This window comes from Ranitomeya imitator, chromosome 3 (assembly GCF_032444005.1).
Source record: "Ranitomeya imitator isolate aRanImi1 chromosome 3, aRanImi1.pri, whole genome shotgun sequence".
In the NCBI taxonomy this organism is placed as follows: domain Eukaryota; kingdom Metazoa; phylum Chordata; class Amphibia; order Anura; family Dendrobatidae; genus Ranitomeya; species Ranitomeya imitator.
In genome coordinates this window covers 167696259-167723837 of record NC_091284.1, presented here as the reverse complement: position 1 = coordinate 167723837, position 27579 = coordinate 167696259, and the positions used below count along the sequence as shown (strand labels likewise).

The 27579-nt window shown below is 42.4% G+C and overlaps 1 protein-coding gene across 2 annotated transcripts in view; it reads right to left on the bottom strand.

Annotated features, from left to right (window-relative positions):
- CLCN4 (chloride voltage-gated channel 4) overlaps positions 1–27337 on the bottom strand; it is a 93011-nt gene extending 65674 nt beyond the window's left edge. Inside the window, exons 1-4 of one of the 2 annotated variants that reach the window (XM_069761596.1) lie at positions 27123–27337; positions 22845–22996; positions 15702–15853; positions 11154–11253 (exon numbers count right to left, since the gene is read on the bottom strand). In XM_069761596.1, coding sequence (XP_069617697.1) covers positions 11154–11253; positions 15702–15845 — 244 coding nt within the window. In that variant the 5' untranslated portion in view covers positions 15846–15853; positions 22845–22996; positions 27123–27337. The remainder of the gene's footprint in view (positions 1–11153; positions 11254–15701; positions 15854–22844; positions 22997–27122) is intronic. The other variant, XM_069761597.1, reaches the window with a different exon arrangement.
- Between the last annotated feature and the right edge of the window lie 242 nt (positions 27338–27579).

Sequence of the window (27579 nt, the reverse complement as noted above, 5' to 3'; positions counted from 1 at the left end):
CTGTATGATGCCCTCTTTCATAAGTTTTACAGGATATCTATGAAGCCTACCTCTACAATTCTGATAGAGTCTGATAGGGGCAAATGTTTTTCAGCCCTTGCACTTCGTGCAAACTCTTTACCATTTTTGGTAGTCCTTGCACTTAGTGCATAGGCTTTATGAGTCTAGGAGTCCATCTTAACAGAATGTGTATGAGGTCCTCCATTAAGTCTAATGTAGGGTCCTTCTAATTTTTGGCAGTTCTTGCATTGTCCGGATAGGTTTTGTGAGCTTCAGTGTCCCTCCTTGATAAATTAAACAGGATGTGTCTGACCATGTCACACACACCACATGCCCAGATAAGGTAGTAAAATGTTAAAATTATATTTACCAGTGACTACCGATGGGTGTAGTTCTATTCCCCCCCCCCTTACTATGTCATCTGCTGCAGTCATAGGTGACAGAGAAATATGGTGAGATATTGCCCAGCTATTAAGGAGTGGAGGGGGCATTTTGTTTTCCTTTCTCTTTTTCATTTTGCCTTATATACAAGTCATTATACAGGGAAGAATGTTTCCTAACATTTTTTCATGTAAAATCCATTTTATCTTCAGTTTTGTACAGTACAGACCAAAAGTTTTGACACACCTTCTCATTTAAAGATTTTTCTGTATTTTCATGACTATGAAAATTGTACATTCACACTGAAGGCATCAAAACTATGAATTAACACATGTGGAATTATATACTTAACAAAAAAGTGTGAAACAACTGAAAATATGTCTTATATTCTAGGTTCTTCAAAGTATTATTATTATTATTATTTATTATTATACATTTTTATAGCGCCATTTATTCCATGGCGCTTTACATGTGAATACGGGGCAAATATAGACAAATACATTAAACATGAGCAGATAACAAGGCACACGAGTACATAAGGAGGGAGGACCCTGCCCGCGAGGGCTCACAGTCTACAGGGGGTGGGTGAGGATACACTAGGAGAGGGAAGAGCTGGCTGTGCGGCTGTTCAGTAGGTTGAGGATCACTGCAGGCTGTAGGCTTGTTGGAAGAGATGAGTCTTCAGGTTCTTTTTGAAGGTTTCTAAGGTAGGCGCGAGTCTGATGTGTTGGGGTAGAGAGTTCCAGAGTATGGGGGAAGCACGGGAGAAGTCTTGGATGCGGAGATGGGAAGAAGAGATGAGAGGGGAGTAGAGAAGGAGGTCTTGGCAGGATCGGAGGTTGCGTGTAGGTAGGTACTGGGAGACCATGTCACAGATGTATGGAGGAGACAGGTTGTGGATGGCTTTGTATGTCAGTGTGAGGGTTTTGAACTGGAGTCTCTGGGCGATAGGAAGCCAGTGAAGGGCTTGACACAGGGGAGAGGCTGGGGAATAGCGGGGGGACATGTTGTGAGTTCTGTTTTTGGGCTCCCTCTGGTGGTTACTGATGGTACTGGGTGATTTGTGTTCTGCTGTCTCTGGTGTCCACCTGTTCTATTAGGATTTGGGAGTTTCCTATTTAACCGGGCTTTCTTGTCATTTCCCCGCCGGCTATCAAGGTTATCAGAGTGTTTTGTTACCTCAGCTTCTGGCTTCAGTATTCTTCAGGACAAGCTAAGTTTTTGATTTTCTTGTTCCACGTTTTGCTTTATTTTTGTCTTGTCCAGCTTGCATATAATTGTTTCTTTGCTGCTGGTTGCTCTAGTGGGCTGTAATTGCTCCTCATGTTCCATGAGTTGGAACATGAGTTCAAGTAATTGCAGGATGGTTTTTTGAAGGGTTTTTTGCTGACCGCGCAGTTTACTTTTGTATCCTCTGCTATCTAGTTTTAGCGGGCCTCATTTTGCTGAATCTGTTTTCATACTGTGTATGTGCCCTCCTCTCATTTCACCGTCATTATATGTGGGGGGCTGCTATTTCTGTGGGGTATTTCTCTGGAGGCAAGAGAGGTCTGTGTTTCTTCTAATAGGGGAAGTTAGATCTTCGGCTGGTGCGAGATGTCTAGGATCAACGTAGGCACTTTCCCCGGCTATTGTTATTTGTGTGTTCAGGTTTAGGGTCGCGGTCAGCTCAGGTTCCATCACCCTAGAGCTCGTTGGTGCTTGTCCTTTTGTGATTCCCTGCCATTGGAATCATGACAGTATAGCCGGCCAAAATGTTTGGGCTGAAGTAGGAGGAAAAGTAGTCTGAGGAAGTTTTTTTTTTTTTTTTTTTTTTCTCCTCTGAGGTTGCTGCCTAGCCTTAATTGCAGCCTGGCTGATTTTTTTTTTCCTCCTCTTAATCCTTGAATGGCTCTGACCTTAGCTGTTTATCATGGACGTCCAGAGTTTAGCTTTCAGCTTGAATAATCTTGCTGCTAAGGTTCAAAATATACAAGATTTTGTTGTACATGCTCCTATGTCTGAACCTAGAATTCCTATTCCAGAGTTCTTTGCTGGAGATAGATCTAGTTTTCTGAATTTTAGGAACAATTGCAAGCTGTTCCTTTCTTTGAAATCTCGCTCTTCTGGAGACCCTGCTCAGCAGGTTAAGATTATTATATCTTTCCTGCGGGGTGACCCTCAAAATTGGGCATTTGCATTGGCACCAGGGGATCCTGCGTTGCTTAATGTGGATGCGTTTTTTCTGGCATTGGGTTTGCTCTATGAGGAACCTAACCAGGAGATTCAGGCTGAAAAAGCTTTATTAGCTCTCTCTCAGGGGCAAGATGAAGCAGAAATATATTGTCAAAAATTTCGGGAATGGTCAGTGCTTACTCAGTGGAATGAGTGTGCCCTGGCTGCAAAGTTCAGAGATGGCCTTTCTGAGGCCATTAAAGATGTTATGGTGGGGTTCCCTGCGCCTACGGGTCTGAATGAGTCTATGACTATGGCTATTCAGATTGATCGGCGTTTACGGGAGCGCAAACCTGTGCACCATTTGGCGGTGTCTTCTGAACAGGCACTTGAGACAATGCAATGTGATAGAGTTCAGTCTAGAAGTGAACGGCAAAACTATAGGCGGAAAAATGGGTTGTGCTTTTATTGTGGTGATTCAGCTCATGTTATATCAGCATGCTCTAAACGCACAAAAAAGGTTGATAAGTCTGTTGCCATTAGTACGTTACAGTCTAAGTTCATTCTGTCTGTGACTCTGATTTGCTCATTATCATCCATTTCCGTCGATGCCTATGTAGATTCAGGCGCTGCCCTGAGTCTTATGGATTGGTCATTTGCCAAGCGATGTGGGTTTAGTCTTGAGCCTCTGGAAGTCCCTATTCCTTTGAAGGGAATTGACTCTACACCTTTAGCTATGAATAAACCTCAGTACTGGACACAAGTGACCATGCGTATGACTCCCGTTCATCAGGAGGTGATTCGCTTCCTGGTATTGTATAATTTACATGATGTTCTAGTACTTGGTCTGCCATGGTTACAAACTCATAATCCAGTCCTTGACTGGAAAACAATGTCTGTGTTAAGCTGGGGATGTCAGGGGGTTCATGATGATGCACCTCCGATTTCTATCGCTTCATCTACTCCTTCTGAGGTTCCTGTATTTTTGTCTGATTATCGGGATGTTTTTGAGGAGCCTAAGCTCAGTTCGCTTCCTCCTCACAGGGATTGCGATTGTGCTATAGATTTAATTCCTGGTAGTAAATTTCCTAAAGGTCGTTTGTTCAATCTGTCAGTGCCAGAGTATACTGCTATGCGGGATTATGTTAAGGAGTCCTTGGAAAAGGGACATATCCGTCCATCTTCGTCCCCTTTGGGAGCAGGTTTTTTTTTCGTGGCCAAAAAAGATGGGTCCTTGAGGCCTTGTATAGCTTATCGTCTTTTGAATAAGATTACCGTAAAATATCAGTATCCTTTGGCTTTGTTGACTGATTTGTTTGCTCGCATTAAGGGGGCTAAATGGTTCACTAAGATTGATCTTCGGGGTGCGTATAATCTTATACGAATAAAGCAAGGTGATGAGTGGAAAACCGCATTTAATACGCCTGAGGGCCATTTTGAGTATTTGGTAATGCCTTTCAGACTTTCTAATGCTCCTTCAGTCTTCCAGTCCTTTATGCACGATATTTTCCGTGAATATCTGGATAAATTTATGATTGTGTATTTGGATGATATTTTGGTTTTTTCTGATGACTGGGAGTCTCATGTTCAGCAGGTCAGGAAGGTGTTTCAGGTCCTGCGGGCTAATTCCTTGTTTGTAAAGGGCTCAAAGTGTCTCTTTGGAGTCCAGAAGATTTCTTTCTTGGGGTATATTTTTTACCCTTCTACTATTGAGATGGATCCCGTCAAGGTTCGGGCTATTTGTGACTGGACGCAGCCTGCATCTCTTAAGAGTCTGCAGAAGTTCTTGGGCTTTGCTAATTTCTATCGTCGTTTTATAACTAATTTTTCTAGTGTTGTTAAGCCTTTGACGGATTTGACTAAGAAGGGTGCTGATGTTGCTGATTGGTCTCCTGCGGCTGTGGAGGCCTTTCAGGAACTTAAACGCCAGTTTTCTTCTGCTCCTGTGTTGCGTCAGCCTGATGTTTCGCTTCCTTTCCAAGTTGAGGTTGATGCTTCCGAGATTGGAGCGGGGGCGGTTTTGTCACAGAGAAGCTCCGATTGCTCGGTGATGAAGCCATGTGCGTTCTTTTCTAGAAAATTTTCGCCCGCTGAGCGGAATTATGATGTGGGTAATCCGGAACTTTTGGCCATGAAGTGGGCATTTGAGGAGTGGCGTCATTGGCTGGAGGGTGCTAGACATCGTGTGGTGGTCTTGACTGATCACAAAAATCTGATTTACCTTGAGTCTGCCAGGCGTCTGAATCCTAGACAGGCTCGTTGGTCACTGTTTTTCTCTCGTTTCAAATTTGTGGTTTCATACCTGCCAGGTTCAAAGAATGTGAAGGCGGATGCTCTTTCTAGGAGTTTTGTGCCTGACTCCCCTGGAAATTCTGAGCCCACTGGTATCCTTAGGGATAGGGTGATTTTGTCGGCCGTCTACCCAGACTTGCGACGTGCTTTGCAGGAGTTTCAGGCGGGTAAACCTGATCGTTGTCCGCCTGAGAGACTGTTTGTTCCGGATAGTTGGACCAGTAGAGTCATCTCCGAGGTCCATTCTTCTGCGTTGGCAGGTCATCCTGGAATATTTGGTACTAGAGACTTGGTGGCCAGGTCTTTTTGGTGGCCTTCCTTGTCGAGGGATGTGCATTCTTTTGTGCAGTCTTGTGAGGTTTGTGCTCGGGCTAAGCCTTGCTGTTCTCGAGCCAGTGGATTGTTGTCACCTTTGCCTATCCCGAAGAGGCCTTGGACGCACATTTCCATGGACTTTATTTTGGATCTCCCTGTCTCTCAGAAAATGTCTGTCATCTGGGTTGTGTGTGACCGCTTTTCTAAAATGGTTCATCTTGTACCCTTGCCTAAGTTGCCTTCCTCCTCTGAGTTGGTCCCTCTGTTTTTCCAGAACGTGGTTCGTTTGCATGGGATTCCGGAGAACATCGTTTCTGACAGGGGATCCCAGTTTGTGTCTAGATTTTGGCGGACGTTCTGTGCTAAGATGGGCATTGATTTGTCCTTTTCGTCTGCATTCCATCCTCAGACGAATGGCCAGACGGAGCGAACTAATCAGATCTTGGAAACTTATTTGAGGTGTTTTGTTTCTGCTGATCAGGATGACTGGGTTACCTTTTTGCCGCTGGCCGAGTTTGCCCTTAATAATCGGGCTAGTTCTGCTACCTTGGTTTCTCCTTTCTTTTGTAATTCGGGGTTTCATCCTCGTTTTTCCTCTGGTCAGGTGGAGCCTTCTGATTGTCCTGGAGTGGACATGGTGGTGGATGGGTTGCATCGGATTTGGAGTCATGTGGTGGACAATTTGAAGTTGTCCCAGGAGAAGGCTCAGCAGTTTGCTAATCGCCGTCGCCGCGTGGGTCCTCGACTTCGTGTTGGGGACTTGGTGTGGTTGTCTTCTCGTTTTGTTCCTATGAAGGTCTCTTCTCCTAAGTTCAAGCCTCGGTTCATCGGTCCTTATAGGATCTTGGAAATTCTTAACCCTGTGTCGTTTCGTTTGGATCTCCCGGCATCATTTGCTATTCATAATGTGTTCCATCGGTCGTTGTTGCGGAGGTATGAGGTACCTGTTGTTCCTTCGCTTGAGCCTCCTGCTCCGATGCTGGTGGAGGGAGAATTGGAGTATGTTGTAGAGAAGATCTTGGATTCTCGTGTTTCCAGACGGAAACTCCAATATTTGGTCAAGTGGAAGGGTTATGGTCAGGAGGATAATTCTTGGGTGGTTGCCTCTGATGTTCATGCTGATGATTTGGTCCGCGCTTTTCATAGGGCTCATCCTGGTCGCCCTGGTGGTTCTCGTGAGGGTTCGGTGACCCCTCCTCAAGGGGGGGTACTGTTGTGAGTTCTGTTTTTGGGCTCCCTCTGGTGGTTACTGATGGTACTGGGTGATTTGTGTTCTGCTGTCTCTGGTGTCCACCTGTTCTATTAGGATTTGGGAGTTTCCTATTTAACCGGGCTTTCTTGTCATTTCCCCGCCAGCTATCAAGGTTATCAGAGTGTTTTGTTACCTCAGCTTCTGGCTTCAGTATTCTTCAGGACAAGCTAAGTTTTTGATTTTCTTGTTCCACGTTTTGCTTTATTTTTGTCTTGTCCAGCTTGCATATAATTGTTTCTTTGCTGCTGGTTGCTCTAGTGGGCTGTAATTGCTCCTCATGTTCCATGAGTTGGAACATGAGTTCAAGTAATTGTAGGATGGTTTTTTGAAGGGTTTTTTGCTGACCGCGCAGTTTACTTTTGTATCCTCTGCTATCTAGTTTTAGCGGGCCTCATTTTGCTGAATCTGTTTTCATACTGTGTATGTGCCTTCCTCTCATTTCACCGTCATTATATCTGCTATTTCTGTGGGGTATTTCTCTGGAGGCAAGAGAGGTCTGTATTTTTCTTCTAATAGGGGAAGTTAGATCTTCGGCTGGTGCGAGACGTCTAGGATCAACGTAGGCACGTTCCCCGGCTATTGTTATTTGTGTGTTCAGGTTTAGGGTCGCGGTCAGCTCAGGTTCCATCACCCTAGAGCTCGTTGGTGCTTGTCCGTTTGTGATTCCCTGCCATTGGAATCATGACAGGGACAGGTGGATTAGTCTGGCAGCAGAGTGTAGGATGGATTGGAGTGGTGCCAGAGTGCTAGAGGGGAGTCCAGAGAGTAGGAGGTTGCAGTAGTCGAGGCGGGAGATGATAACGGCATGCACTAGCGTTTTTGCAGTGTTGCGGTCAAGGAAAGCACGGATCCGGGAAATATTTTTGAGTTTGAGACGACAGGAGGAGGCAAGGGCTTGGATATGTGGCTTGAAAGAGAGGGCAGAGTCGAGGATCACCCCGAGGCACCGGGCGTGTGGGACTGGGGATAGTGAGCAGCCATTGATATTGATGGATAGGTCTGGTGGAGGGGTAGAGTGAGATGGGGGAAAGATGATGAATTCTGTTTTGTCCATGTTCAGTTGTAGAACGCGAGCAGAAAAGAAGGCTGAAATGGCAGACAGACAGTGCGGGATTTTGGTAAGCAAGGAGGAGAGGTCAGGTCCGGAGAGGTAGATCTGCGTGTCATCAGCGTAGAGATGGTACTGCAAACCGTGGGATTCTATGAGCTGTCCCAGGCTGAAAGTGTAGATGGAGAAGAGTAGGGGTCCTAGAACAGAGCCTTGAGGAACACCGACTGACAAGGGGCGAAGTGAGGAGGTGGTGTGGGGGAGGGAGACACTGAATGTTCGGTCTGTCAGGTATGACGAGATCCAGGAAAGGGCTAAGTCTGTGATGCCAAGAGATGAGAGCATGTGTAGCAAAAGGGAGTGGTCTACAGTGTCAAAGGCAGAAGACAGGTCCAGGAGAAGGAGGACAGAGTAGTGTCGCTTGCTCCTGGCAGTTAGTAGGTCGTTGGTGACTTTAGTTAGGGCAGTTTCAGTTGAGTGATCGGAACGGAAGCCTGATTGTAACCGATCAAAGAGGGAGCAGGAGGAGAAGTGGGAGGACAGTTCAAGATGGACGTGTTGCTCCAGCAATTTGGAGGCATAAGGGAGAAGAGATATTGGGCGATAGCTAGACACAGAGTAGCCACCTTTTGCTTTGATGACTGCTTTGCACGCTCTTGGCATTCTCTTGATGAACTTCAAGACGTAGTCACCGGAAATGGTTTTCACTTCACAGGTATGCCATGTCAGGTTTAATAAGTGGGATTTCTTGCCTCATAAATGGGGTTGGGACCATCAGTTGTGTTGAGCAGAAGTTTGGTGGATACACAGCTGTTAGTCCTACTGAATAGAATGTTAGACTTTGTATTATGGCAAGGAAAAAACAGGTAAGTAAAGAAAAACGAGTGGCCATCATTGCTTTAAGAAATGAAAGTCAGTCAGTACAAAAAAATTGGGAAAACATTGAAAGTGTCCCCAAGTGCAGTTGCAAAAACTATCAAGCGCTACAAAGAAACTGGCTCACATGAGGACCGCCCCAGGAAAGGAAGACCAAGAGTCACCTCTGCTTCTGAGGATATGTTTATCTGAGTCACCAGCCTCAGAAATCGCAGGTTAACAGCAGCTCAGATTAGAGACCAGGTCAATGCCACACAGAGTTCTAGCAGCAGACACATCTCTACAACAACTGTTAAGAGGAGACTTTGTGCAGCAGGCATTCATGGTAAAAAAGCTGCTAGGAAACCACTGCTAAGGACAGGCAACAAGCAGAAGACACTTGTTTGGGCTAAAGAACACAAGAAATGGACATTAGACCAGTGGAAATCTGTACTTTGGTCTGATGAGTCCAAATTTGAGATCTTTGGTTCCAACCACCGTGTCTTTGTGCGACGCAGAAAAGGGAGCAGATGGACTCTACATGCCTAGTTCCCACTGTGAAGCAAGGAGGAGGTGTGATGGTGTGGGGGTGCTTTGCTGGTGACATTGTTGGGGATTTATTCAAAATTGAAGGCATACTGAACGAGCTTGGCTACCACAGCATCTTGCAGCGGCATGCTATTCCATCCAGTTTGCGTTTAGTTGGACCATCATTTATTTTTCAACAGGATAATGACCCCAAACACACCTCCAGGTTGTGTCAGGGCTATTTGACCAAGAAGAAGAGTGATGGGGTACTACGCCAGATGACCTGGTCTCCACAGTCGCCAGACCTGAACCCAATCGAGATGGTTTGGGGTAAGCTGGACCGCAGAGTGAAGGCAAAAGAGCCAACAAAAGCTAAGCATCTCTGGGAACTCCTTCAAGATTGTTGGAAGACCATTCCCGGTGACTACCACTTGAAGCTCATCAAGAGAATGCCAAGAGTGTGCAAAGCAGTCATAAAATACATATTTTCAGTTGTTTCACACTTTTTTGTTAAGTATATAATTCCACATGTGTTAATTCATAGTTTTTGATGCCTTCATAGTCATGAAAATACAGAAAAATCTTTAAATGAGAAGGTGTGTCCAAACTTTTGGTCTGTACTGTATGTTTTATTATCAGTCTGTAAAAGTGGAGTAATACTCTGACCACATTGTTCCCCGTATCAACCTGGGAGTCAGAGATGCGTCCAGGCATCTTCCCCATGCTCTTCCCATTCTATTTGAGCACTGTTTCTATCCATTTCATTGATTTTCTTGCCTCCCAGCCCTCCTGTTAGGGTCTTTCGTAAAAATCCTTGAGTTTCCCATTGACTTCCATTATACTTGATACTTGACTAGAGTCTGTCCAAGCATCCGATCCCCCCTGATTACTGAGCACTCGAGCATTCTAGTGCTCACTAAACACTACCCTTGTTTATGTTCTGAAATCGGTTGTGTGTTGCTGCAATATGTTAGCATTTTGAACCCCACTTTTTATTTTTGCCCAGGACCTCAGTTTTTGTTCTCTGCCGGTCTACACTGCACATTATCTAATTTATACATTACACTGCACATGAACCATTTTATACATTACAAGTGACAATTACCCCTGTAATAACATTATTATACAGGTATAAAATGATGAAATATCGCTTTTATAAATTATCACATTCATTGTAGTATTGTTCTCATATGTGGCAGAGGGGTCATTGCATTAACCACAGCAGTACCACAGGGAGCTTTGCCAAATGACCATCTCAGCTTTGCTACATATTATGTATGTGCCCCATACAATAAATAAACTAAACATAGATCCATTATTGTACATACTGTATAGATGTTGCAGCATAGGAAACACTAATCTGAAGGACTGAATTCATTGCAGTGATCTCAATTTCCAACTGACTTCATTAAAATGCTGTATGGTCTTGCAGTATGCAACTTTTCTACATTTTTTCACATTACACCCATAAACCTAAATGTATCTAATATATAATTGCCTAGAATACTACTTCCTGCAATTTGTGCCAACTTCCGTGGCTTTGTCCGGAGCTAATGTCCGGAGCTAATGTCCGGAGCTAATGTCCGGAGATTAATTGCCTAGAATACTACTTCCTGCAATTTGTGCCAACTTCCGTGGCTTTGTCCGGAGCTAATGTCCGGAGCTAATGTCCGGAGCTAATGTGCGGAGATAATGTCCGGAGGTAATGTCCGGAGCTAATGTCCGGAGATAAGTGATGTCAACAGTGTCCAGTGTCTGATTGGTTGCCGCCTGCTGCGAGCGACCAATCAGAAACGTGCCGTACTGTGACACACTCCGCCCGCCATTTTGGTGTGATTTTTGAATTTTTAGCTCACAGCAAGTTTCTACTGCGTGGAGGCGGGCCCAGTGACGTTGCTCTTCAAGCTCCTGCCGAATTTCGTCAAAAAAATGATAATACCATTTACCAAAACTATATATATTTAGTTGTGAAGTGGTTCAGTGACATTTTCACACCAATTTTGAACTTTTGTTTGGTGTTTTCTCCATATACTGCATATTATTTTTGTTCTTTCTTACTATTATTTATTAATTGTATTATTCTTACATTTGAATAAATAAAGTATATATGGATTCTAGACTCCCGATTCTTTAGAATCGGGCTGCCATCTAGTTTTATAATATTTGTCTAAAGGAAATGATACATAGATTTCTAATTATTTTAAAAATACAAATTTGAAAATTGTGTCGTGCATTCATATGAGCCTGTGCACTAAAGGTTTTCCATTACATAAGGATGGCACTAAAGAATCCATCTCTCCAAGCATTGTACAATGACAACTACCATACCTGCCAGCAGTCCAATGAGAAGCATGACAATCCATCCTGACCAGGCATCTAGAAGTCCTTTGATAAATTCCCAAATTGATTCCTTACTTTTGCTGGTAATCTGGAAAATGTGATCAAATTTGACGTCAGCGAATATCCAAGTAATAAATATTGCATAGTCTGATTAGAAATTACACTGGATCACTTTCCTAATGACATCTCAATCTGTTTTACATAAATAAAATAAAATTCACTATGGGTTAAAGTTTCATCTTTTTTTAGGAATTGTTTTACTGCAGTATGAAATTTGGGAAGGTTTTGGTCATTTATGCCTAAAATCTTAATCGGAGACATTATAACTCAATGGCATTGGCTGTTCACCATTCGGATTGGTTACATTGTCATTAGCTTCCGTTAAATACAGATTCTTAGCTGCCGTTATCAGAAATATGAATCTCATCTAAGGGCTAAAATTACTCTATAAGGAGATCGCCAAGTTGTCATGAGGAGACTTATAGGCCATGCAGCACCTCCTGTGAAATAAAAACCTCCAAATAGCCTCATCACGAAGACACAAAGAAAGAAAGCAGGGTCTCTATTGCAACGTTTAGGAAATAGGAATCATAAAACATGGCAACAATTTAAAGAATTTTGCACATAATAAAGCCAAACTAGAAACTCCATTGGTATACAGCTGTTTCGGGGGTTCTTGCCTTCTTAAGAGAGCAAATGAGGAGACTAGTTGACAAGGTGACAGGCCTTCAATGGGGTACTCTAAGCAGACTGCTAAGGAGACTTATAGGCCATGCTCACTGGGAAAAACTCACAACAGGTAAATTTGCACTGCGTGTGACAAACAAACTCTTAGGGCCTGATTCATCATTTGCAGATTCTTGAGGCCAATTTTCTTTTTTTGTCTTGTGGTATTCACTGAAGTTTTCACGCCAAATTCTTCAAAATGGCGCTTGCAGTTATGTTATTCTTGTCTTTAATTGTTTTTCAGCACCAAATGTCACAAATCCTTAAGAAAAAGTTTCAAAAATGTGCCAAATTGTAAACGTCTCCAGAAACCTTACTCCATGTGAAGACTGGAGTGAGATGGGCCAAAAATGCGCTATTTGGTAAAAGTCGCATTTCATGAATCTGTTTAAAACATATGCAAATTTTTCAAATAAAAATTTAAAAAGGCTGAAAAAGAAAGACAACTTAATAAGTGGCGCAAAATGTGTAGCGAATAAATTACAAGTGCAAAAGTCATAAAGAAAGAGGAAATTACTCCAGAAAACTGGAAAAACAGCAATGATGAATCAGGTCCTTAGACTCTTACTGAAGACAGATTTATAATTGCATCGACTGAAAGACGCATTAATGAGTATTCATTTGGCTGCCTAAAAAGCTTTCTGTTTAGGATTTGGTAGCGCTGTTTAGAAAACTGCCAATGTTATTAGGGCACAGCATGGTAGAGATGCCACTGGTGACACGCACTATTAGATATACTGATATATACACTATATGACTGTATTTGGGGTCTGCAGGGTATAAGTGTTGGGAGCACGGCCATCTAATCCAACATCAATGTCTGACCTAACAAATGATCTTTTGGATGAAAGGACAACATTTCTCCAAAAAAAGGGAGGACCACCTACAGTCATGGCCAAAAGTATTAACACCCCTGCAATTCTGTCAGATAATACTCAGTGTCTTCCTGAAAATGATTGCAAACACAAATTATTTGGTATTATTATCTTCATTTAATTTGTCTTAAATGAAAAAACACAAAAAGTATTGTCCTAAAGCCAAATTGGATATAATTCCACAGCAAACATAAAAAAGGGGGTGGACAAAGGTATTGGCACTGTTCGAAAAATCATGTGATGCTTCTCTAATTTGTGTAATTAACAGCCACCTGTAACTTACCTGTGGCACCTAACAGGTGTTGGTAATAACTAAATCACACTTGCAGCCAGTTGACATAGATTAAAGTTGACTCATCCTCTGTCCTGTGTCCTTGTGTGTACCACATTGAGCATGGAGAAAAGAAAGAAGACCAAAGAACTGTCTGAGGACTTGAGAAACCAAATTGTGAGGAAGCATGAGCAATCTCAAGGCTACAAGTCCATCTCCAAAGACCTGACTGTTCCTGTGTCTACCGTGCGCAGTGTCATCAAGAAGTTTAAAGCCCATGGCACTGTGGCTAACCTCCCTAGATGTGGATGGAAAAGAAATATTGACAAGAGATTTCAACGCAAGATTGTGCGGATGTTGGATAAAGAACCTCGACTAACATCCCAACAAGTTCAAGCGGCTCTGCAGTCCGAGGGTACAACAGTGTCAACCCATACTATCCGTTGGCGTCTGAATGAAAAGCGACTGTATGGTAGGAGACCCAGGAAGGCCCCACTTCTTACCCGAGACATAAAAAAGCCAGGCTGGAGTTTGCCAAAACTTACCTGAAAAAGCCTAAAACGTTTTGGAAGAATGTTCTCTGGTCAGATGAGACAAAAGTAGAGCATTTTGGGCAAAGGCATCAACATAGAGTTTACAGGAGAAAAAAAGAGGCATTCAAAGAAAAGAACACGGTCCCTACAGTCAAACATGGCGGAGGTTCCCTGATGTTTTGGGGTTGCTTTGCTGCCTCTGGCCCTGGACTTCTTGACTGTGTGCATGGCATTATGAAGTCTGAAGACTACCAACAAATTTTGCAGCATAATGTAGGGCCTAGTGTGAGAAAGCTGGGTCTCCCTCAGAGGTCATGGGTCTTCCAGCAGGACAATGATCCAAAACACACTTCAAAAAGGACTAGAAAATGGTTTGAGAGAAAGCACTGGAGACTTCTAAGGTGGCCAGCAATGAGTCCAGACCTGAATCCCATAGAAGACCTGTGGAGAGATCTAAAAATGGCAGTTTGGAGAAGGTACCCTTCAAATATCAGGGACCTGGAGCAGTTTGCCAAAGAAGAATGGTCTAAAATTCTGGCAGAGCATTGTAAGAAACTCATTGATGGTTACCGGAAGCTGTTGGTCGCAGTTATTTTGGCTAAAGGTTGTGCAACCAATTATTAGGCTGAGGGTGCCGATACTTTTGTCTGGCCCATTTTTGGAGTTTTGTATGAAATGATCAAATGTTTTGCTTTTTGCTTCATTCTCTTTTGTGTTTTTTCATTCAAGACAAATTAAATGAAGATAATAATACCAAAGAATTTGTGTTTGCAATAATTTTCAGGAAGAAAATGAGTATTATCTGACAGAATTGCAGGGGTGTCAATACTTTTGGCCATGACTGTATGTATTGAAGGGGTTGTCCGGCATTATTCTGCAAGTCTAGTAAATCCTCACATCATGCGCACTGTGTGTGGTGAAGATTCCCTGCCGCTGGGAGCGGTGGGCATATGACCTCAAGTATGTGATTTGCATACATGCAGTACATGGGTGCAGCCTAGCTCAATGCAAGGGTATTGAGTGAGGCTGGACAAAGTCTAGTCTGAATGTTGCCTGGAGTATGAAAATCGTATACTGGTGGTTATATGACCGCCTGCTCCCAGTGTCAGAGAATCCTCACAGCACGCAGTGCACACGATGTGATGAGTGATAGGTCGGCAATCACATAGAGTGAGTGACTGTAGACTTGTAGCCTGAGGCCAAACAACCCCTTCATTGTCCATGAATTTAGAATGTGGTTTCGTAAAAGCTGATGTAGATACAACATGTATGTCCCAATACTTGTTTATTTAGAGTAGTTACCTATGGTCATAGAGTATGTTCCTCTATGGATGGTACATCTGTAAATGTCATAGGCCAAGGGTATAGCCCCTTTATATATCAAAAGATGTCCTGTTTATATAGCTAAGAGTAACAATGCTTATCATTAGACCAGGGATTCTTGGATTGGGCATTGTTCTCTTTTCAATTTTACTAATGGCCTCTTTCTATATTATTGCTGAAGTTAGCAGCTCAACATTCAGCTCTGACAAAAATTAAGAGACCACTGCAAAATGTTCAGTTTGTCTGACTTTTCTCTTTATAGGTATATTTTTAAGTACAATGTAAATTGTTCATTTATTCTATAAACTTCTGACAACATGTCTCCGAATTTCCAAGCAATAAATTTTGTATTTGTTTCTGACAAAGAAAAATGGTCAAAATGAAAAAACCCAGTGCTTTCAGACCTCAAATAATGCAAAGAAAAGAAGTTCAAGATCATTTAGAAACAACAATACTAATGTTTTAATTCAGGAAGAGTTCAGAAGTCAATATTTTGTGGAATAACCATTACTTTTAATCACAGCTTTCATGCATCTTGGCATGCTTTCCACCAGTCTTTCACACTGCTTCTGGCGGAAAAATGTAAGCAGTTCTTCTTTGTTTGATGGCTTGTGACTATCCATCATCCTCTTGATTACATTCTAGAGGTTTTCAATGGGGTTCAGGTCTGGAGATTGTGCTGGTCATGACAGGGTTTTGATGTGGTGGTCTCTTAATTTGTGCCAGAGCTGTAACTTGTACCTCCATAAAGATGGGAACCACTATCAGTTATATGCATTGATCACACTCATACATAATGCATTCTTACCTTCCTGTGTCTGTCTGTGTCCCGTGATTTCTCTCTTAACCAGTCAATGGTATGGAAATCCTCATATGTCCCAACATCTGGAATAGGTTCATCAAGGAAATCCATAAGGTTGCTGGAACCATTGACCTCTCCAGTATTAACCATGATTGCTTCTATAATAAAACAAGATATGCATTATTAAATATCCTCATAACACTGTATGTGTTCAGGCAGTATTGCACAGCTCAGTGTAGATCATCATTTGTTTTATAGCCTTTGATGTAGAATTAGTGGCATACATTATTTCCAGCCATAGATGAAACATCGTATTGACCCCGAGAAAGAAATCTTAGAGTAATAATTAGAATTTAATAAAGCCCCTCACATGAAATACATGAATCACATGTAAGAAATGAGCACTGTGGACCATGAGACAACACCATATTACAAAGTAGTGAAAAATGCTTTTCGCTCACCGCTTTAGTGCACGGTCAAAAAACTCAAAAGCAATAACCAGCACTCTCTTCGTCCATTAAAAAGGGGGGCTTTATTGACCCATGATAAAATTAAGGCAATAACATAGTGGTACTTAGCAAGACATAGAGGGAAACCACAAAAATCTCACGCAACGCAGTTCTGACCGTAAGGACCACATAGGTCAGAAACGCGTTGCGTGAAATTTTTTGTGGTTTTCTTCTATGCCTTGCTAAGTACCACTGTGCTATGTGCCTTGTTTTTTATCATAGATCTATAAAGTCCCCCTTTTTTAAGGATGAAGTGAATTCTGATCTCTTTCTGGACGCACAAAGTAGTCCATTGTAGAGAAAGTCGGAAATCGGCATAGTGATTACTAATAACTTCAGTAGTTTGCCAACACTAAAAGCCATTCCCATGAAATTCAGCCTCATTGACTTCAATTGAGTCAGTCAAATCTACAGCAAAAACGCAAGTGTAGAAAGGTTTGAATATTTGCTGCGTATTTGCTGCAGATATGGTGCCAAAAAAGCTACGAATTTTCAAAGGGAAATAATGTCAGAGGGAGGAAGAGTGTGTGGGTGGAGAATATGTGTGTCTCTGTGTATGTCTGTGTATGGGACTACTGCTCCCATTCGGCTATGTCTTTGGTCACATAGGACAGAGACAACATGAGCCGATGATGGGAGAATAGTCTCATCATCCAGCGCCTGTGTTCAATTGTAAAAAAAATCTAAACATTTACATAATTACATACATATTCACATACAAAATACATACTCGGCGAATGCCTAATTCCCGATGCCCGTGTCTCCTGCAAACAATAATAAATAATAAACCAACAAATACTCACCTTTCCGCCACAGTCTATTTAATACCGAGTGTCCCACGTCGATCTCAACCGGCCTTCGGCGATACACTGCGGGAGCGATTAATTCCTGTCAGTGTATCACTGAGCCGCCGTGAGAGTTCACTGGAGTTCATCAGCTGATCAGCTCCGATGCTTTCACTTACGGCACCGCTGCGTGGGAAAGTTCTGCCGATGTGACTGTTCTACACGTGAGATCGCCTTGGGACACTCAGTATTAAGTGGACTGCATCGGACAGGATAGTATTATATGTTGGTTTGTTATTATTTGATTGTTTTCAGGAGACAAGGGCATCAGGGATTAGGTGTTCAGTAACTATGGTAAATTTAGATTCAATAAAGGAGTTTGTGTGATTATTTCAAATAAAGGACTTTATTCTGGGTGTCTGTGTTTTTATACAATATCACTATGGGGTTAGTAATGGATAGGTGTCTTATAGATGCCTCAACATTACTAACCTCGGGGCTTGATGTCACCTGACAATACAAAGGTGACATCAACCCCACAAATATGAACCCCACTTGCCACCGCTAAAGGGAAAGTGGGAAGAGCGAGTGCCAGAGCTAAGTGCCAGAATTGGCACATCTTAGAGATGCGCCTTTTCTGGGGTGGCAGAGACCTGATGTTTTTAGCCTGGGGGGGTGCCAATATCCATGGGCCCTTCCCAGGCTATTAATATCAGCCCGCAGCTGTCTGCCTAGCCTTTGCTGGTTTTATTTTATAGGGGGACCCCATGTCAATTTTTCTCTGAGGTTTCCCTGTAAACTAGCCAATAAAGTCAAAGCAATATTAAGAACCTGGAAACCTTTGGCTATTGGCTCTTTCCCAGAATATTAACATCAGCCCTCAGCTGTCAGCTTTCCCTCTGCTGGTTATGAAATTTATGCAGGAGCCCATGCAATTGAAAAAAATTTTTTTTGAGAAATAAACAGAATTTGCATTTCACCCAGATTTCTGACAGTTGCTGTTTTGTTACAGCATATGTAGGTAAATTATGTTAATGCTTCTACATAGGCTGGTGACTGCGTGTGTGTCTTTATTTAATATTAATGAGGGTATCTGGCTGAAGAGTTTGAACAAGGAAATTACATCATAATTCTTTTTTTTAATAATATATCTTTATTTAGCTCTATTGATTTACAAAAATGCGTGGAAATACACATGCAAAAAAATGAGTGTATTTTCAGCCAAGAGATGCAGAAATTTCTGCAAGCAAATACACAACGTGTGCACATAGCCTTAGGAGAAAAGGGTAGTTTGTGAATACCGTACATGAAAGAAGGTGGAAGCACTGATATGACTAATGAGGAAAAAGTGGTGAGGCACTGCTATGACTACTAAGGGAAAGTTACTGTTGAGACTACTGAGACTACGGGGAAAAGGTGGTGAATACTAGGGTATGTGCACATGGTGAGTATTTGATTGCAAAAATGTCTGCACAATTTATGCATCTCTTGGCAGGAAAATGCAGCCTCAAAATGTTGCTTTTTGGTGCTTTTTTTGTGACTACTGGAGGAAGGGTGCTGTACTGCTGTTACTCTGAGCGGATGGATACTGCTGTGACTAGGGTTGAGCAAAATGGATCGGACAAATTCAAAAATCGCCGACTTTCGGCAAAGTCGGGTTTCATGAAACCCAACCCGATCCTAGTGTGGGATCGGCCATGAGGTCGGTGAGCTGCGTCACTTAGATTGCGTTGTTATATACACTGGGCCTGAGTTTTGGTTCAGTCTCCCCCCCAAAAAAGGGAGATTCTAATTCTCACAAAGTGGATATACTTCAGTCCTGTTAGTTTGTCGTATATCAGCCAGCCACTTTCTGCCACTTACATTGTGTTCTTTTATGCACAGGGCCTGAGGTTTGGTTCAGTCTCCCCCAAAAAAAGTGAGATTCAAATTCTCACAAAGTGGATATACTTCAGTCCTGTTAGTTTGTCGTATATCAGCCAGCCACTTTCTGCCACTTAGATTGCGTTGTCATATACACTGGGCCTGAGTTTTGGTTCAGTCTCCCAAAAAAAAGGGAGATTCAAATTCTCACAAAGTGGATATACTTCAGTCCTGTTAGTTTGTCGTATGTCAGTCAGCCACTTTCTGCCACTTAGATTGCGTTGTTATATACACTGGGCCTGAGTTTTGGTTCAGTCTCCCCCCAAAAAAGGGAGATTTATATTCTCAACAAGTTTATATACACCTTCTACCTTGTTTTACAGTACCATATAACGGTTGTTATTTTGGTTAGATTTTCCAAAAAATGAGGAAGTCTGGTGGAAGAGCCCATGGGCGGTGGTTGCCAGCTGGTACTGATGGTGGTGGTGGTGGTGGTGCATCTGGTGGTAGTGGCAAAAGCACAATAGCACCTAAGGATGGAGGTGTTGAGCCAGCGTCATCGTCTGGCTACACAAGGCCTCGAAGGCTCCCTTATCTGGGAGTAGGAAAACAGCTTTTAAAGCCGGATGATCTAACCTTCATTAAAATGAACCAATCATGGATTTCAAATTATTTTGCCCCACCTTCCCCTGCTGACACGTAGCTTGCCTGAAAAATGTCTTTCTTTTGGCCTCCTCTTACTGACTTCTCCAATTCCTCCATTTGCAGCTGCTGAATGTCCACCATAGGCCATTTTTATACCTCCCTAAAGGGGCTAACTCCCCCCACAGGGCCGTGGTCACCACCTGGCGCAAGCACCCGTGCGAGTGCCTTTTGCCTGGACAGGTGGGTGGGCCCACTCTTGGGCGACGGCACTGGCACAGGGTCCCTCATAGTACAATGAAGTGTCTCTGACGGTGGTGGTGCACAACCAACGTCAGACCGTCATAATATGAGGTGCCCTGTGCCAGTACCACCACCCACGAGAGAGTGTTCCCCCCCAGCTCAAACAGTGCTCTACCACTTGCAATACTTACCTCTCCCTGCTCCACCACTGTGTAGTCTGTGCTGTTAAATCCTTCAATGGCACTGCCAATACAAATTTGTTGAAATGATAGATGATAGTTAAAATATACAGGGGCCCTGGCCTCCATTTAGACCAGTTAATACTTTGGGCCTACTACCTCTGTCTGCTACTCAGCAGAGGAGCCCACCCCTGTACCTAGCTATGCCACCTGTTTAGTCCTGTTACCAATTTTGAACTGCATTTAGCCTACTTTATTATTTGGGCTTACTAACTGTGTCTGCCACTCATTACAGTTGTCCTCCACTCAACAAAGCAATGCCGCCTGTTTAGTCCTGTTACCAATTTTGAACTGCATTTAGCCTACTTTATTATTTGGGCCTACTAACTGTGTCTGCCACTCATTACAGTTGTCCTCCACTAAACAAAGCAATGCCCCCTGTTTAGTCCTGTTACCAATTTTGAACTGCATTTATCCTACTTTATTATTTGGGCCTATATCTGTGTTTCCTCCTCATCCTGCCCATTGCCCAGCCACTGCTAGATGAGTCTGCTGGTACATTGACCCAGACCACTACATTGCCCTTGCACTCTATACAGCCTGAATCTGACCCTGATGAAAGTCAGGTTCCCCTTCCCGTATACTATACCACCTTACACGGAGACAAAGAGGAAGGTGCAGATGAAAGTGCAGGTTCCTTCATCAGGTGGGGGGGCATACTCGTTGGTGATATCACTGGCACAGGGCCCCTCATAGTACGCAAAAGTGTCTCTGCCAGTGGGAGGCGCCCCCCGCCATCAAACACACCGCCGTACTATGAGGGGCCCTGTGCCAGTGCCAACGAGTTCCCCCCCCCTGCTTGCTCAGGATCACAGCATTTGCAAAGTTGAAATACTTACCTCTCCCTGCTCCACCACCGTAACGTATTCCGCATTTCCTGGGCCCACGAAAATCTGGAGCCAGCCCTACCCCCCCCACAACTTTAGCCAAATGACCCCCGGTTTTCAATGCCTAACTATTATTATAAAGTAAATTAAGATTGACAAGCTTAAGAAATAAGAATTTATGTTTTTGGCATTAAAATGGGCACTGTAGGTGTTTTCCTGTCCTCCGCTCACTGCCGACTTTGATTCCCCATTGACTTGCATTGGGTTTCGTGTTTCAGTCGGCCCCCGACTTTTCGCAATACTCGGCCGATTTCACCCGACCCGACTTTTGACAAAGTTGAGTTTCGAGAAACCCGACTCAATCCGAAAAAAGTAAAAGTCGCTCAACTCTAGCTGTGACTACTGGAGGAAGGGTGCTGTACTGCTGTTACTCTGAGTGGATGGATACTGCTGTGACTACTAGACATGAGGGGAAAATACAGCTGCGAGAACTGGAAGTCGGGGTCTCTGTAAAACTTTGTAAAAGGACTGATGTCAGACTAGGAACCAAAGTAGTAGAAAAACAGCGCTCCATCCGGGTGTAGTAGTTTCAAAATGAAAAATTTATTGTGCCATAGAAGAGCAACGTTTCGACCATATAGGTCTTTTTTTTATGTCAGACTAGGATCATTACATAGGGATGACTGGCGCTACATAGGCACCACTTTTCTCTTCTTTCTGACAGATCACTTTTGCATGCAGTTCCCTTATCTGTGTTAACCACTGAGCGGCCAACTTATAAAGTGCAGTGTGTATTATGCTTTGTGCACTCGTTGCTGAATTGCCGCGGAAATTTCCGCGGCAATTCAGAAACTCCCTGCGGCGGGTAAAACGCATGTGGAATTGGCATGTGTTTTCCTGCTAAACACTAGCATTTTACAAGCATAATTAGCTTGCAGAATGCTAGCGTTTTCCAAGCGATCTGTAGCATCGCTTGGAAAACTGATAAACAGGTTGGTCACACTTGTCAAATATTGTGTTTGACAAGTGTGACCAACTTTATACTATTGATGCTGCCTGTGCAGCATCAATAGTAAAAAGTTATAATGTTAAAAATAATTTAAAAAAATAAAAAATCGTGATATTCTCACCTTCCGGCGGCACCCGCAGCCTTCCCAATCCTCGCGATGCTCCCAGCAGCTCCCGTTCCCAGTGAAGCCCCGTGACAATGACCCCAGATGACGTAGCATCACGCGAGACCACTACGTCATCACTGGTCATTGTCGCAAAGCATCACTGGGAACAGGAGCTGCCGGGAGCATCGCTAAGGCCTGGGCTGGATCCAGAGGCCGCCAGAAGGTGAGTATATAACTATTTTTTATTTGAATTCTTTTTTTTAACAGGGATATGATACCCAGGGCCTGAAGGAGAGTCTCCTCTCCTCCACACACGGGTACCATCCGCACATGATCCGCTTACTTTGCGCATGGTGGGCATAGCTCCATGCGGAAAGTAAGCGGATCAATGCACTTCTATGTGTGTGGAATCGCCGCAATTCCGCACAAAGAATGAGCATGCTGCGTATTTTTCCGTGATGCGATTCCGCCGTGGAAAAATATGCAACATTAGCACAGCATTGCGGAATCCCATTGAATTCAATGGGCTTGGTTGTTTATGCGCTTTCACGGTGAAAAAATGCGGCAAAAACGCATACACTCCGCAACTTGAGCACATAGCCTAAGAGTGCAGTGACCCTATTACTGAAAAATAATATGCGCCACTACCTAATGCAGGCAGGCTTGAAGAATGGTAAACAGGATTCCTCTTATTACTGTTCAAAAAGAGATTCTGCAGCAGCTGAAGTTTATAATATAAGAAAGGAAGTGCCTACCTCAATTATAAAGAATATTTTGATGAGCTGAATAACTTTTATAACTGGACTTATCCTTTAGTCTCACCCTTCTTTATGCTCCTTGGTGACTTTAACTTTGTTGTAATTCACGGGTCTATGTAATCTTTCTTTACAGGTGAAAAACTGTAAATCTTAATAAAAAGAATTTACCTTTTCTTTTCTGATCTGAAGGGATACTCTTCCTGTTGCTTCTTGCTGGTGATGCTATCTGTGGCTAAACAGGAGTTACCACCATGAAGAAGCCGGTCCCAATGAGCTGCAGCATAGAAATGGCCGGTGTTCCCATATCGTAGTGGACTGGGCTGCCAAAAAAAAAAAAAGACTCTGAAACATAAATACTCAGATAGTCTGTACTCACATACAGTGATACATTACTGCAGCCCCGGATGTAAGAACATCACAAAGTGCTATTCAAATCTTGCAAATGTTTGGCTTGGTTGTATTTTTGTTCCAGTTGCTATCAATGGAGGAAACTGCAGCATTGAAAACAATTACAGAAACTTTAGAACTGTTCTTGAAAAAAATTCCTCAGTGGCGTAATCCTTGCAGCGGGCATCGATCTCTCTGTGTATTTAATGGTGCCTAGAAAGAGAGGGTGGGGAAGGCTATGTATAAACTGAACATTTCATCCTGAATGTAGAAGGGATTTGTTTTAAATACATGAAATTTAAGAGCCCATATATTGTTAATAAAAATATTGGTCTGAAAAACCCACTGTAGTTTGATCTGATCTCTTAAACCTACAGCTGGAGAGCAAAATGTTAGGTAGTGTAAAATGAGTCTAAAAAGATCAGATGCCTGCATGATATCAGAGGTGGGAAGCGGTGGAGTTGTTATATTGGTCAACACTACTGGTGGAAGAAAAGGCTATATATCGTATATCGTGAAAGATTAAAACATTTGAGAAAGTTTGGGTTCCTTGGCTTGATACTTCAGGCTAGAGCAACGTTAAGGGTTAGGATGTTGACCCACCTTCTATTTAAACTACAGGGTGGGCCATATGGATACACAAAAATAAAATGGGAATGGTTGGTGAGCTCAACTTCCTGTTTGTGGAACATTAGTATATGGTAGGAGGAAAACTTTTCAAGATGGGTGGTGACCATGGCGGCCATTTTGAAGTCGGCCATTTTGGATCCAACTTTTGTTTTTTCCAATGGGAAGAGGGTCATGTGACACATCAAACTTATTGAGAATTTCACAAGAAAGAAAACAATGTTGTGCTTGGTTTTAATGTAACTTTATTCTTTCATGAGTTATTTACAAGTTTCTCTTTGTTTAAAGCCATTGACATGTCGCAGAGGTTAACACGTGAGGAGCGGATAGAAATTGTGTTGATGTCTGATGAACGCAGTACCCGGGTCATTGCAGCAGATTTCAATGCTAGACACACTACGCCAGAAAACTGTCACCATGCCCATGTTATTTAGTTGTATCCATATAAATAAAAGTTTGCCTCATCACTGAGCATAATGTTCTGTGTAAACTGAGGGTCCTGTTACAATTTTTGTTTTGCCCATTCTGCAAATTCAGCACACCGATCTGGGTCATCCTCATTGAGATGCTGCAGCAGCTGGATTTTGTAAGGGTACCATTTGTGAGTAGCTAATATCCACCGAAAGGATGTTCGACTGATGCCAGATCGGAACGCTGAATTTTCAGAATGGTCAAAACAAATATTGTAACAGGACCCTCAGTTTACACAGAACATTATGTTCAGTGATGAGGCAAACTTTTTTGGGTGGGCCATTTATATGGACACACCTAAATAATGGGAATGGTGACAGTTTTCTTGCGTAGGGTGTCTTGCATTGAAATCTGCTGCAATGACCCGGGTACTGTGTTCACCAGACATCAACACAATTTCTAACCGCTCCTCATGTGTTAACCTCTGACATGTCAATGGCTGTAAACAAAGATAAACTCATGAAAGAACAAAGTTACATTAAAACTAAGCACACCATTGTTTTTCCTGTAAAATTCTTAATAAGTTTGATGAGTCACATGACCCTCTTCCCATTGGAAAAAATAAAGTTGGATCCAAAATGGTCAACTTCAGAATGGCCGCCATGGTGACTACCCATCTTGAAAAATTTTCCCCCTCTCATACACTAATGTGCCACAAACAGGAAGTTGATATCACCAACCATTCCCATTTTATTTATGTGTATCCATATACATGGCCCACACTGTACTAGTGAAAGGAAGATAACCTGTTAGCTAATGAATAAAGAAACTGTTGCAGTAAATATCTGACTACCTACAGTATGTATGTATTGTATACAATAACTTTTTACATGTTGATATATACAAAGTAACTAGACAGGATATTGGGTAGGAAAGTGAGGGAGAGGGGGATGGGATAGTGGTAATATATGTTTATATACATTATTTCTTTTTAAAACTCCAATAAATAATATTTGATTAATAAACTTTCTACTGTTTGTAATAACTGGATCATACAACAACAATCTTCAACACAAAGGTCTGATTAATCAAATTGTTTACACCACAAATCTGGAATAAAACAATTTGAAAAATTCATAATTTTTTAATTTTTTGTCTGAAGTGAGTTTGCAAAGAAATTTTGCAACTTTTTTTAATGTTTTCATGGCAGTTTTGGCTAGCCCTGCTAAGGGCATGTAGTGATAGTAGCGTTTTCTCTTTCAATATAGAGCAGTAAACATCAATGAAATGCAGCTCCTCGACACCAGGAACACTCATGCAGCCCCACAAAAGGACACTGCGACCACCATGTTTCACTGTAGGCACCAATCATTTAAAAAAAATTGCATGTCTATCAAGGGCACAGAGTGATAGTGGCATCTTCTCTTTAAATATAAAGCAGTACATCTGTGAGTTTGATATCATTAATGAAATATAGCTTTTTGACCCCAGAATTACTCATGCAGCCACTGCAAGGACACTGCCACCACGTTTCACTGTAGGTACCATGCATTCAGAAAAATTTATGTCTAGTAAGGGCATGTAGTGATTGTAAATAGTGTTGATTGAGCACTAAAATGCACAAGTGCTTGGTACTCAGATCAAGCATGTCAGACTCTCGGAAGTGCATGGCAAACTTGAGCATTTTTCTGGAGGACGGACATCTCTTTCTGTTTCGCCTCAGATAGTTCAAACGACCTTATGGGGACCAGAGCACCATGCGATACTTGCAATGCTCGCCCATCACTAATGGTAGCATCTTGTCTTTCAATATAGAGAATATCTGTGAATTCATGATACCATCAATGAAATGTAGCTCCCCAGCACCAGGAGCACTCGTGCAGCCTAACATAAGGACACTGCCAGCACAATGTTTCACTGCAGACAATATGCATTTTTCTAAATTAATTTTTCTAATTTCATGGTGCCTACAGTTAAACATGGTGGTGGCAGTGTCTCTATGTGGGGCTCTATGAGTGCTCCTAGTGATGGCAAGCTACATTTCATTGATGGTATCATGAATTCACAGATGAACAGCTCTATACGGAAAGAGAGGATGCTACAATCACTCTGTGCCCTTGATAGACGTACACTTTTTCAACATGACAATGATCCAAAACACACATCTGTTGCATTTCTGAAGAACAACAGAGTTAAAGTCATTCAGTGGCCAAATGTCTCCTGGTCTGAAACAAGTCAGACACCTATGGGGAATTCTGAAGAGACAAGTCGAGCTTCACCCTCCATTCGGCATCCGGGCTCTAAAGAGGTCCTTCTTGAAGAATGTAAAAAGACAGATGTTGCAATATGCCATCAACTTGTTCATTACATGCCTAGAAGATTCGGTGCTGTCCTTAAAAATCATCGCAATTATACAAAATATTAGCTGCATTAATTTTTGATGTGGGGTGTATTCATTTTTGCATTAACTAATTTGAATAAAACTGGAGAATTTGTAATGAATTACGGTATATTATTAACCTTACTTCATGTTATGGATTTTTATGAAACTTGGTCTTATCAATTTTTCAGAAATTGTCCTTGTGTTCAGTTAGATACAGAATCTTACTTTTCAAAGGGGGTGTACTCATTTATGAGGGTTTATACAGTATATGATTTGAACATTCTCAGTGCTACTGATCTCTTCTCAAGTAAATGGACACAAGACTGTTTAGTATTCTGTTATCTGAGCACCGAGCTGTCATGTCACGGCTGACACTAATCCCAGATTAGTAGGGGGCTATTTATATTTACCGGACATTTCTATCTCTCGGCACATACATTATGTATGTCGCTAAGCATTCAGTAACAAAGAGCTTTTATCCTCACACTTGGAGAATAGGCCTTCAGCCTCCCAGCCCCATATGGCAGAATTTATGCGGAGATGTCAGCTCTTTGCACAAATGCAGCACTCTTATAGGAAGCATCAGCTCCCCTTCCCCACAGCAGATTTTACATACAAGAAGCAGTCGCTGCACGTACCTGCAAAATCTGCAATGTAACATTGTTCATCCAGGGCCCACAGAAGAGCACAGCATCCTTCCTACAGGTACTGAGACTGCAGAGGCAATGATGTCAGGCAGAGGAAGCAGAAATCATGTGACTTAAATCTCCTTTTTCAGAAGGGCTGATTTAAAGGGACAATGTCCTAGTCCCCTATGAATATCAATAAGCGCACTTGGTCAGGTGCTCGTGGTATTATTGGTAAAGCCGGACTTGGAGTAAAATACCAGTCAGGCTTTGCATATAAAATACAGATTAGCAGATTAACGTCTGCTAACAAGAACAACTTAATTCATAAACCGCAATAGAAAATTGGTATCGCTGTTTTTCTAACATATTCAATAGTTTTACTAAAATCCATACTGTACGCTCCATTCTTAAGATCATTTATAACAAGGCATTTTTTTAACATCAAAAGAACTAAATAATCTCTTAC